At 42.3% G+C, this 14,092-nt stretch overlaps 1 protein-coding gene across 1 annotated transcript in view; it reads right to left on the reverse strand.

Moving 5' to 3' along the window:
* The window catches only part of LOC135512085 (ankyrin repeat and fibronectin type-III domain-containing protein 1-like), a 244,991-nt gene that overhangs the window by 41,764 nt on the left and 189,135 nt on the right, over window positions 1-14,092 (reverse strand). The window contains exon 14 of the mRNA XM_064933738.1: window positions 2,851-2,958. Within this exon, the coding sequence (XP_064789810.1) occupies window positions 2,851-2,958 (108 nt within the window). The remainder of the gene's footprint in view (window positions 1-2,850; window positions 2,959-14,092) is intronic.

Raw genomic sequence — 14,092 nt, forward strand, 5'->3', positions numbered from 1 at the left:
TCTCTTTCTCAATTTCATTATATATATATTTTTTACCCCTTTTTCTCCCCAATTTCGTGGTATCCAATTGTTTTAGTAGCTACTATCTTGTCTCATCGCTACAACTCCTGTACGGGCTCGGGAGAGACGAAGGTTGAAAGTCATGCGTCCTCCGATACACAACCCAACCAAGCCGCTTCTTAACACAGCGCGCATCCAACCCGGAAGCCAGCCGCACCAATGTGTCGGAGGAAACACTGTGCACCTGGCAACGTGGCCGGTTACGACAGAGCCTGGGCGCGAACCCAGAGTCTCTGATGGCACAGCTGGCGCTGCAGTACAGCGCCCTTAACCACTGTGCCACCCGGGAGGCCCTCATTTTCAATTTAAGGGGCTTTATTGACATGGGAAACATTTGTTTGCATTGCCAAAGCAAGTGAAATATATAGTAAACAAAAGTGAAATAAACAAAAACTAACAGTAAACATTACACTCACAAAAGTTCCAAAGGAATAGAGACATTTCAAATGTCATTATGTATATATACAGTGTTGTAATGATGTGCAAATAGTTAAATTACAAAAGGGGAAGAAAATCAACATAAAATATGGGTTGTATTTACAATGGTGTTTGTTCTTCACTGGTTGACCTTTCTCGCTGTCTCCCTCTTGCTCTTTACTACTCTCTCATTAATTGACTACAGCTTTAACGTTTAGGGATTCAAAACATAGTTAAGTAGTTTAATGCTCTCTTTTAATATTCTCCAAAAACGCTTATAGCATCCAGCATTGTTACAATTAAAAAAGTGTGTATTTTCATAAGACAGAATTATTTTCAGAACAGACGATGGTGCTGGTGACTCGCCAGTCTTTAAGTCTATGTGTATTTCTATTTCCACCAGGTCAACTGCTTTTGACAAGTGGAGAGAGAGTGGAGAGTGGAGAGTGGAGAGAGAGAGAGAGAGAGAGAGAGAGAGAGAGAGAGAGAGTCAAGGAGAAAGAAATCTCCTCAAAAGCTCATCATACAGTTTGGAGAGTTTGCATACATAGCTGGGCAGTGAGTGAGAGTGAGAGTGAGAGGAGAGAGAGAGAGAGAGCGAAAGAGTGTGTGTGTGAGCGTACTAATGTGTGTGTGATCCATTTGGGGCTGGTTGTGTTTGTGTGCGAACATGGCTGTGTGTGTGTGTGGGGGAATGCAGGGTGCAGTGTGCCACACACCCCTGTCTCTGTGCTGTGCTAAGCTCCACATATACACATCAGAAATGAAGATAACCTTCCTGGTAAATGAGGGATTTGCTCCCAGCCTTCTATAGTGGTGGCATTGTACCAACCTCTGATTCATTTTGCAAATGTATTTTTTAACACTGACACGCCAAAAATAAACTATGTCAACACATACCCCACAGAGCGAGGGTGCGCAGGCACACCCCCCCCCCCCCCCCCCCATGGTCAGAAACACTCACACCCATGGTCAAACACACACACACTACTAGAGTGAGTAATTAACTGAACACTCTAACCATAAATTCAAACAACTCCAAATAAATGCCTACAGATGTTTTTTCACTACAAGTTTAACACATTTTTGTCTATCCTTTCATGAGGTTGCTCTCTGTTTGCAAGTGTCTGTCCAAAATCCACTTTGACAAACAATCTCACACACCCCATCTCTTTCTACTATACATATTCTACTACTCCAGACTGTGTGTGTGTGTGTGTGGCTGGCAGCGAACCCACTGACATCATAGCTGTTCACTCCTAAGCGGTTGAGTGACGGTGGGTTTTTCTCCACCCCCCCGCCAACAAACACACATGCACGCTCTCTCTCGGGGAGTCCCACATTAGACATGAAGCTGCCGTTTGTGCGTGCTGGGCAACTTTCAGCACCCTGCCTGCACAGCAGCCCTCTATACCTCTCTCCATCCATCCCTCCCTCTCTTCCTCGTATCCCCCACGCCACCACCAAGATTGGGGTCAAGCACTAAGCCAGACACTAAGGCCACATCGTACCACCAACACACGCGCACACACACACTTGCTAACGCAACTCTACCTACCCTGTGTTGTGCCCACCAGAAAGATCCCCTTGGGACTGATCTGAAACCAGCTAGGATCCATCATAATGGTCGAGAAATCCCCCAACCTGATGGTGGATCTGATCTTATGAACAACAACTCCCTCCAGCGCTGACCGCCACTCACGGTGGGCTTTAGTAGCTCTTACCATCTCTCTCTCTCTCTCCCCCCTCCCCCTAGGTGTATTTTCTCTACCAGCATGATGATTTACAAAGCAAGGCTATACGGTTGACATGCTAAAACACATAAATGTGTATAATCCAGAATGGATAAACGTATTAAACATTATTTATGTACACACGGACCCCTGGTGTTTAAGGGGGGCAGTGACGAGAGGAGTGCCTACTGTTTGTGTGTGTGTGTGTGAGAGGTACTGTGAGAAACCATTCATAGCATACTGGAGTAAAAACACTTTTAGTTTCATGCTTCATTTATTCACTTTAATACAAAGTTAATCTACTGGAAGAAGTGTGGCCTTAGAGTGAGAAGACAGACACACACACGCAGACACACACACGCAGACACACACACACACACACACACACACACGCAGACACACACGCAGACACACACGCAGACACACATGCAGATACGCACGCACACACACACACACGCAGACACACATGCAGATACGCACGCACGCACGCGCACACACACACACACACACACACACACACACACACACACACACACACACACACACACACACACACACACACACACACACACACACACACACACACACACACACTGATGGAGAAGAGAGAGCTGTTTTACGTGTGTGTGTGTCTACTCACCTCCGCAGCTGTAGTGTGTGTGTGTAGCGCGGACCTGTTGCAGCAAGCGCTCCATAGCCTCTATGTGCCCTCTTCTCCTGGGCTCACGACCATCACTCTCCCTCCAGTCTAAAGGTTAGGGGGTAGGGGTCAGGTTTTGGGAGTTAGGGGGTAGTCAACTGTCAACTGTAAGTGCTGTTAATGTAAAGTGGAAACATCTCGGAGCAACAACGTTTCTCAGCCATGAAGTGGTAGGCCACACAAATCAAACCAAATTTTATTGGTCACATACACATATGTAACAGATGTTATTGGTCACGTACACATATTTAACAGATGTTATTGGTCACGTACACATATGTAACAGATGTTATTGGTCACGTACACATATTTAACAGATGTTATTGGTCACGTACACATATTTAACAGATGTTATTGGTCACATACACATATTTAACAGATGTTATTGGTCACGTACACATATGTAACAGATGTTATTGGTCACGTACACATATTTAACAGATGTTATTGGTCACATACACATATTTAACAGATGTTATTGGTCACGTACACATATGTAACAGATGTTATTGGTCACGTACACATATTTAACAGATGTTATTGGTCACATACACATATTTAACAGATGTTATTGGTCACGTACACATATGTAACAGATGTTATTGGTCACGTACACATATGTAACAGATGTTATTGGTCACGTACACATATTTAACAGATGTTATTGGTCACGTACACATATGTAACAGATGTTATTGGTCACGTACACATATGTAACAGATGTTATTGGTCACTTACACATATTTAACAGATGTTATTGGTCACGTACACATATGTAACAGATGTTATTGCGTTTGTAGCTTAATGCTTGTGTTCCTAGCTTCAACAGTGCAGTAATATCTAACAATTCACAACAATACACACAAACATAAAAGTAAAAAAATGGAATTAAGAAATAAATATTAGGACGAGCAATGTCGGAGTGGCATTGATGCTCACAGAACGGGACCGCCGAATGCTGAAGCGCGTTGTGTGTACAAATGGTCTGTCCTCGGTGGCAACACTCACTACCGAATTCCAAACTGCCTCTGGAAGCTACGTCAGCACAAGCACTGTTAGTCGGGAGCTTCATGAAATGGGTTTCCATGGCCGAACAGCCACACACAAGTTTTAGATCCCCTTGCACAATGCCAAGCGTCGGCTGGAGTGCTGTAAAGCTTGCTGCCATTGGACTCTGGAGCAGTGGAAAAGTGTTCTCTGGAGTGATGAATCATGCTTCAACATCTGGCAGTCCGACGGACAAATATGGGTTTGGCAGGTGCCAGTAGAACGCTACCTGCCCCAATGCATAGCGCCAACCCTAAAGTTTGGTGGAGTAGGAATAATGGTCTGGGGGAGTTTTCATGGTTCGGGCTAGGCCCCTTAGTTCCAGTGAAGGGAAATCTTATCGCTACAGAATATAATGACATTCCAGACAATTCCTAACATTTCAATTGGGCTCCCGAATGGCACAGTGGCCTATGTCACTGAATCTCAGTGCAAGTGCAAGAGGCATCACCTGGTTCGAATCCAGACTGCATCACATCTGACCATGATTGGGAGTCCCATTGGGCGGCGCACAACTGGCCCAGTGTTGTCTGGGGTAGGCTGTCATTGTAAATAAGAATTTGTTCTTAACTGACTTGCCCAGTTAAATAAAGGTTAAATAAAATAAAATAAATGCTGTGCTTCCAACCTTGTGGCAACAGTTTGGGGAAGGCCCTTTCCTGTTTCAGCATGACAATGCCCCCGTGCACAAAGCGAGGTCCACACAGGTGTGGAAGAACTTGACTGGCCTGCACAGAGCCCTGACCACAACCCCATCGAACACCTTTGGGATGAATTGGAAAGCCGAATGTGAGCCAGACCTAATCGCTCGACTTCACTAATACTCTTGTGGCTGAATAGAAGCAAGCCCTCACAGTTCCAACATCTAATGGAAAACCTTCCCGTACTAATGCCCATGATCTTGTAATGAGATGTTTGATGAGCAGGTGTTCTCATCGAAAATCAGCTTTGCAGAGTGTGCAAAGCTGTCATCAAGGCAAAGAGTGTCTATTTTGAAGAATTTCAAGTATAAAATGTATTTTGACCTTAGGATACATTTGAAACTTGTATTGTCGTAGCCTAGTGGAGACCAATATCTATCTTTTGGTTACTACATGATTCCATATGTGTTATTTCATAGTTTTGATGTCTTCACTATTATTCTAAAATGTATAAAATAGTAAAAATAAAGAAAAACCCTTGAATGAGTAGATGTGTCCAAACTTTTGACTGGTACTGTATGTATACCTGGCCAAACTGAGCAATCGGAGGAGAAGGGCTTTGGTCAGGGAGATGACCAAGAAGCCGATGGTTAATCTAACAGAGCTCCAGAGTTCCTCGGTGGAGATGAGAGAAGCTTCCAGAAGGACAACCATCTCTGTAGCACTCCACCTATTAGGCCTTTATGGTACAGAAGCCAGACGGAAGCCACTCCTCAGTAAAAGGCACATGACAGCCTGCTTGGAGTTTGCCAAAAGGTACCTAAAAGACTCTCAGACCATGAGAAACAAGATTCTCTGGTCTGATGAAACCAATATTGAACTCTTTGGCCTGATTGCCAAGTGTCGCATCTGGAGGAAACCTGACACCATCCCAAAAGTGAAGCATGGTGGTGGCAGCATCATGCTGTGGGGTTGTTTTTCAACGGCAGGGACTGAGAGAGTAGTCAGGATTGAGAGAAAGATGAACGGAGCAAAGTACAGAGAGTTCCTTCATGAAAACCTGCTCCAGAGCGCTAACCTGAAGGTTCACCTTCCAACAGGACAACAACCCTAAGCCCAACAGCCAAGACAACGCAGGAGTGGCTTCAGGAATAGTCTGTGAATGACCTTAAGTGACACAGCCAGAGCCCGGACTTGAACCCAAAATAACATCTCTGTGCAGTGACGCTCCCCATCCGACCTGACAGAGCTTGAGAGGATCTGCAGAGAAGACTGGGAGAAACTCCCCATATAAAGGTGGGCCAAGCTAGTAGCGTCATACCCAAGAAGACTCGAGGCTGTATCGCCTCCAAAGGTGCTTCAACAAAGTTAGTAAAGGTTCTGAATACTTACGGAAATGTGATATTTCAGTTTTTTATTTTTTATAAATTAGCAAAAATGTTTAAAAAAAAGTTTTTACTTTGTCATTACGGGGTTTTGTGTGAAGATTGAGGAGAAAAAAAAACAATTGAATCAATTTTAGAATAAGCCTGTAATGTAACAAAATGTGTAAAGTCAAGGGGTCTGAATATTTTCCCGAATGCACTATATATTATAGGTACTGTACTTAGTTTTATTATTTGTATTAGTAGTTGTAGCAGTAGTTAATTTTAGCTGTAGGCCTATTAGCTGTTAATGTACTTTAAAAAAAGTATTATTATTATTATTATTATTTAATTGCTATTATTATTTAGAATTAGTTGCCATATTATTCCTTAGTGTTTTTGGACACTCGAAAACGAGAAGGTACATCTCAAGAGATTTATTTCTGCAAAATTTAAAATAAATAAATATAAACAATAAATACAGTGGTCAACATCTCACTAGTAAACACATACTGTACAAACATCAACTTTAACCACTCTCAATTCATTCTCAGAAGCTCATCTCTATAATGGGTTCATTCTCTCAGCACTACACATGTACAGTTCACACATGCAAACAGACCTCTGTCAACGCAGTTTGAACTAATTTGTGATTCATACTGTATAAAGTGTACTTTGGTTTGAAGAAGATATTTTATTCGATTTGTCATCTAAGCAGTTCCAAAACATCTCCTGACTAAGTATTTACTTATTACCCTTTTTCCCTCTCTCACTCTGTTTTTCTTTCCACCTCTCTCTCTGTTATTTGTTCACATTTTCATTTTTATGTCTTATTTTGTTCTGGGACACCCTCTCCAAGGCTGATCTGAGTGAATGGTTAGAAGGAGAGTCCTAACTGTGGTGTCAAATATATGCTTTAGTTAAAGGTGTTAATTGTAGCTGAGGACTGTAGTGCATTACAGTTGTTGGATCTTTTGTCGCAGAGAATTTTCCTGCTGCATCAGGAAATTCAAACGAGCCTCGTGAGTGTCTGAAAATGAGCAAATCTCTTTTGGTCCATGCAGGGGCAGTTGAGTCATTGGGAACAGGGATTGCTATCAAAATAATTTTCTCTCTCGCTTACACAAACGTTAGGACAAGATTCAAATGTACAAAAATGTATCTGAATGTATCAAAAATTTATCTTTTGCCCTCAGAACAGCCTCAATATGTTGTGTCATGGAATCTACAAGGTGTTGAAAGCGTTCAACAGGGATGCTGGCCAATGTTGAGTCCAATGCTTCCCACAGTTGTGTAAAGTTGTCTGATAGTGGATCTCTACTCCGATGAGCTCATTCCATCTCATCCCACAGATTCCATTGGATTGAGATCTGGTGATTGGATTCCGTGGAACCATTGATTCCGTGGAACCATTCCTGGACAATCCTAGCCTTGTGGCATGGGGCATTATCCTGCTGGGAAACAATTAATTCACAGATGTATACACTGCTGCCATGAAGGGATGCACCTGATTGGTAATGATGTTTAGCTATCCTGTGGCATTCAAATGTAGCTCCACTTTTATCAAGGGGCCCAATGTGTGCCATGAAAACATACCCCACACCATCACATCCCCACCACTATCCTGCAATGATGACAGGCAGCATGATGGATGCATGTACTCGTGGTTTTCTCCATACCCTAGTCCTCCCATCAGCGTGAAACAGCAGGAACCAGGATGCATCAGACCAGGCAATGTTTTTCCAATTCTCCAATTCTCCAGTGTTCAGTGTTTTCATTCCTTAGCCCACTGCAACTGCAGTTTCTTGTTTTCTTCTGAAATAAGTAGAACTCTATAAGGTCATCTGTTGCCATACCCAATTCATGTCAAGGTACGTCGAGTTGTGCATTCTTTTATTGGTCTTTGGGCGCCAATGTTGTACTGGACTGCCAGTTGACTAACTGTGGCCGTCTGTTGCTCTGCACATTTCGTGTCAGCCTCGTTTGTCCTCGTTGATCAATGACCCATTTTTTGACCACTGACCTGCCGTTGGCTGGATGTCCTTTGGGTGGTGGACCATTCTTGATACACACTTTTGTCTTGCTCATTCACCATCTGAATGGCACACATACACAATCCATATCAGAACTGTCTCAAGGCTTAAAAATATTTCTTTAACCTGTCTCTTCCCATGCATCTGGATTTAACAGCAGATATCATTAACTTCTTGGATATATGGGGGCGCTATTTTAATTTTTGGATGAAAAACGTTCCCGTTTTAAACAAGATATTTTGTCATCGACTATGCATATTGACAGCTTTGGAAAGAAAACACTCTGACGTTTCCAAAACTGTAAAGATATTGTCTGTGAGTGCCACAGAACTGATGTTACAGAAAAAACCCAGATAAAATTCCAATCAGGAAGTGCTGCATTTTTTGAAACCGCCTCATGCCAATGACTCCTTATATGGTTGTGAAGGAGCTAGGACTCAGCTTACGTTTTCCACGTTTTCCCCAAGGTGTCTGCAGCATTGTGACGTATTTGTAGGCATATCATTGGAAGATTGACCATAAGAGACTACATCTACCAGGTGGTCGCTTGGTATCCTCTGTCGCAATTATTGCGTAATCTCCAGATGCAGTATTTTTCCGTTTGCTTCTGATGAGAAGCCAACTGCCACCACTGATAGATTATCGAATAGATATGTGAAAAACACCTTGAGGATTGATTCTAAACAATGTTTGCCATGTTTCTGTCGATATTATGGAGCTAATTTGGAAAAAAGTCCGGCGTTGTAAGTGACTGCATTTTCCGGTCTTTTTCTTAGCAAAACGTGATGAACAAAACGGAGCTATTTCGTCTACACAAATAATCTTTTTGGAAAAAAATGAACATTTGCTATCTAACTAAGAGTCTCGTCATTGAAAACATCTGAAGTTCTTCAAAAGGCTAATAAGCTTGTGTTTGAATATATTTATTTCATTTAATTTGCGATTTTCATGAATAGGAAACGTTGCATTATGGTAATGAGCTTGAGGCTATGATTACGCTCCCGGATACGGGATTGCTCTACGCTAGAGGTTAAAACCTCTTAGAGATCGGGCTACTTTTTTGTAGTAGTTTTTTTCAGTGAATTCATGAGTAGCAGGACGTTGAAATGTTGCGCGATTTTTAACAGAATGTTGAAAAAAGTAGCCCGATCTCTGGATCATAGCTTTTACCTGGATTCACCTGGTCAGTCTGTCATGGACACTCTTTACAGTCAGTGTATTGCATAATAACACAAGATAGATATTGGTCTCCACTAGGCTACGACAAAACAAGTTTCAAATGTATCCTAAGGTCAAAATTAAGTTAAATCGTGGCCTGATGGTGGTCTAGTGGTTAGGGAAGGGACACTTCCATCACATACAGTATGGGCCTACCATGTTGGCGTGGGTTTGATTCCAGCCAATGTCCTTCTGGCACAAATAACTCCACCCCACCTGATTGACTGGATTTACTTTGACATTTCAAATATGGACAGCCCAAGGCTACGTGTAATGCCGTCAGGGGGTACGCAAAATAAAAATGTGATTCACATTTTATTTTTAAATAATTATTTTTAAATAATTGCATTTCTGTTAGTCACATGTATGTGGAACTTGTTCAGTTTATGTCTCAGTTGTTGAATCTTGTTATGTTCATCCAAATATTTACACATGTTAAGTTTGCTGAAAATAAACACAGTTGAGAGGTAGAGTTTATTTATTTGCTGAGTTTATATTCAATGTGCGGGACAAAATTGAGGCTATGATGAAGAAGTTGGTGCTCTTCTCTGTATTATTTTTTTTACCTTTCTTTAACTAGGCAAGTTAGTTAAGAAAAAATTCTTATTTTCAATGATCGCCTAGGAACGGTGGGTTAACTGCCTTGTTCAGGGGCAGAAGGACAGATTTTTACCTTGTCAGCTCAGGGATTTGATCTTGCAACCTTTTGGTTACTAGTCCAACGCTCTAACCACTAAGCTACCTGCCGACCCTACACTCTAACCATTAGGCTACCTGCCGACCCTACACTCTAACCACTAGGCTACCCGCCGACCCTACACTCTAACCACTAGGCTACCTGCCGACCCTTCACTCTAACCACTAGGCTACCTGCCGACCCTACACTCTAACCACTAGGCTACCTGCCGACCCTACACTCTAACCACTAGGCTACCTGCCAACCCTACACTCTAACCACTAGGCTACCTGCCGACCCTACACTCTAACCACTAGGCTACCTGCCTCCCCAAGGACTACAAGAACAACACAGGTTTTTCCATCATTGTGTGATTTTTTTTTGTGTGCAAATGAACTCAAGTTTACGGACAATGTCAAGTGTGATATAGCGAAGCACCTGAGTGAGTTGGGTGAGCAATTACGCAGGTACTTTCCCGAAACGGATGACACAAACAACTGGATTCGTTATCCCTTTCCTGCCCTGCCTCCAGTCCACTTACCGATATCTGAACAAGAGAGCCTCATCGAAATTGCAACAAGCGGTTCTGTGAAAATCTTATTTAATCAGAAGCCCCTGCCAGATTTCTGGATACGGCCGCGCTCAGAGTATCCTGCCGTGGCAAATTGCGTTGTTAAGACACTGACGCCCTTTGCAACCACCTACCTTTGTGAGATTCTCAGCCCTCACTAACATGAAAACTAAATACAGGCACAGGCGGTCTGTGGAAAATGATTTAAGACGGAGACTCTCTCCAATACAACATTGCAGAGTTATGTGCATCCTTTCAAGCACACCCTTCTCATTAACCTGTGGTGAGTAATTCACAATTTTCGATGAACAAATAAGGTTTTATATGTTAAATGGTTAAAGAAGGAGCAAAATGATTGATTATTATTATATTATTTGTGCCCTGGTCCTATAAGAGCTCTTTGTCACTTGCCACGAGCCGGGTTGTGACAAAAACTCACACTCATTCTTATGTTTAATAAATGTATAGTATATTGTGTGTGTGTGGCAGGCTTACAATGATGGTAAAAAACAACATTTGACAGTGCGCTGACCCCGGTGTTGGGAGGGGTTACACAGCTGGAGGTTGAATGTTTGAAGGGGTAAGAGACTAGAAAATGTTTGGGAACCACTGATCTAGTGCCTACATATAAGCTACATTCTGTACGCTGCCTGTTAGCCTATCCCCTGTCACCGCTGAGACCAATACTCTAGCAAGCACCAAGAGTACTAGGAATACTGATGATATGTGCATCGTTTTTATTATGTTGCTTTGAGCCTTCCCCAAACCATAACCCTAACCTTAAGCACTAGTAATTCATGCTTAAACTGTTAACCTTTGAGTTGTTTCTGTCTTAACCCTGTAACCACACACAATTAAACCTGCAACCAGGCGGAATTAATGCATCAAAAATAGACGATCATTCATGAGTCAAACGGCAGTGGGCCAGATTCGAATCCATGCCGAGGTATATGTGTGCTGGGGTCACTGAATGTAACCGCTGGACCACACAGGCACAGAAGAAATCAATAATTCATTCTGCCTATTGCTTGAGTATACAAAATAGTAAGAAAACCTGCTCTTTCCATCAATCAATCAAATGTATTAATAAAGCCCTTTTTACAGCAGCAGTTGTCACAAAGTGTTTATACAGAAACCAAACCTAAAACCCCAGAGAGCAAGCAATGCAGATGTAGAGGCACAGTGGCTAGGAACAACGCCCTTTTCATGACATAGACTGACCAGGTGAATCCAGGTGAAAGCGATGATCCCATATTGATGTCACTTGTTAAATCCACTTCAATCGGTGTAGATGAAGGGGGAGGAAACAAGTTAAAGAAGGATTTCTAAGCCTTGAGACAATTGAGACATGGATTGTGTGTGTCTCATTCAGAGAGAGGGTGAATGGGCAAGACACAAGATTGCAGTACCTTTGAACGGGGTATGGTAGTAGGTGCCAGGTGCATGGTCTGTGCCAAGAACTGCAACACTGCATAACCAAAAGGACATCGAGCCAACTTGACAAAACTAAGATGGCGCCGACAGATATGACAGATCTGCTTCTAGCTCCGAAGCAACTTTGTAGTATTTCGTTTTTTTTGTATTATTTCTTACATTATTAGCCCAGAATTTTTTTGTGTTATTACTTACAGCCGGAAATAATGTTTGGATATCAGAGCAGTGGTAACTCACCAGCATTACGACCAGGAATACAACTTTCTCAAATTGGATATTTTGTTTGTGCTGTACCCCACAGGGAAATTGACCTTTCCAGACGCTGCTCCAAAACACTGCCAGTGGAGAAGAGGTATCCAGAGTGAACTTCTCGTCTGACTCAGGTGTGTACACCATCCACTGCTTCAGAGTAAATTACTCACTAACAAAGTAGACGAGCTCAGGGCGAGGATCTATAACGTGCCCTATAACGTGAGCTTCAGGCAAAACCAAGATGAGATGGCATCCAGGAAATGACAAGGATTTTTGAGGCTCTGTTTTCCATGGTCTCCTTATATGGCTGTGAACGCGAGAGGAGTAAGTCTGCCCTTTCTGTCGTTTCCCCAAGGTGTCTGCAGCATTGTGACGTATTTGTAGGCAGATCATTGGAAGATTGACCATAACAGACCACATTTACCACGTGTCCGCCCGGTGTCCTGCGCCGAAATTGGTGCGCAAAAGTCACCTGCCAGTATTTTTCCATACGATACAGAGAGTAAAGCAAGCTTCCACGAACTGCATGTCAATGAAGAGATATGTGAAAAAACACCTTGAGGACTGATTCCAAACAACGTTTGCCATGTTTCGGTCGATATTAATGTAGTTAATCCGGAAAAAGTTTTACGTTGTAGGTGACTGCATTTTCGGTTCGTTTCAGTAGCCAGACGCAATGTAGAAAATGGAACGATTTCTCCTACACACAGACGCTTTCAGGAAACACTGCGCATTTGGTATGTGACTGAGAGTCTCCTCATTGAAAACATCAGAAGCTCTTCAAAGGTAAATGATTTTATTTATTTGGTTATCTGGTTTTTGTGAAAATGTTGCGTGCTACATGCTACACAAAATGCTATGCTAGCTTTGCATACTCTTACACAAATTAGTCAATTTCTATGGTTCAAAAGCATATTTTGAAAATCTGAGATGACAGGGTTGTTAAGAAAAGGCTAAGCTTGAGAGCAGACGCATTATTTTAATTTTATTTGCGATTTTCAGAAATCGTTAACGTTGCGTTATGCTAATGAGCCTGAGGCTTTAGTCACGATCCCGGATCCGGGATGGGGAGTTTCAAGAAGTTAAAACGGGAACGTTTTTCATCCAAAAATGAAATAGCGCCCCCATAGCATCAAGAGGTTAATGCAAACTGGAAACCACATATCCTGAGGCCGCATTAATTGTAGCTGGGGATTTTAACAAAGCAAATTTGAGGAAAACACTACCGGTTCTATCAGCTGTGAGAGCAGCTGTACTGTACCTGTACACAGCCAATCTGTAAATAGCACACCCGACTACCTCATCCCATATTAATACTTACCCTCTTGCTCTTTTGCACCCCAGTATCTCTACTTGCACATCATTATCTGCACATCTATCACTCCAGTATTAATGCTAAATTGTAATTATTTTCACCTCTACGGCCTATTTATTGCCTACCTCCCTAATCTTTTACATTTGCACTCACTGTACATAGAGTTTTCTATTTTTCTTTTCTGGTATTGATTGTACTTTTGTTTATGTGTAACTGTGTTGTTTTTGTCGCACTGCTTTGCTTTATCTTGGCCAGGTCACTGTTATAAATGAGAACTTGTTCTCAACAGGCCTACCTGGTTAAATAAAAAAATAAAAACCCAGTGTCTGTAGTACTCGCTTTGGAAAAACAATGGACCACTGCTACTCAACTTTTCGAAATGCATATAAGGCCCTCCCCGACCCTCCCTTTGGCAAATCAGATCATCAGATTGCTCCTCCCTTCCTATAGGCAGAAGCTCAAACAGGAAATACCCATGCTAAGGTCTATTCAACATTGGTCTGACCAATTGGAATCCAGGCTTCAAGATTGTTTTGATTATGCGAACTGGGATATGTTCCTGGTAGCCTCTGAGAATAATATTGAATAAACAGATATGGTGACTAAGCTCATCAGGAAGTGTATAGGAGAT

Source organism: Oncorhynchus masou, chromosome 24, assembly GCF_036934945.1.
Source record: "Oncorhynchus masou masou isolate Uvic2021 chromosome 24, UVic_Omas_1.1, whole genome shotgun sequence".
In the NCBI taxonomy this organism is placed as follows: Eukaryota; Metazoa; Chordata; class Actinopteri; order Salmoniformes; family Salmonidae; genus Oncorhynchus; species Oncorhynchus masou.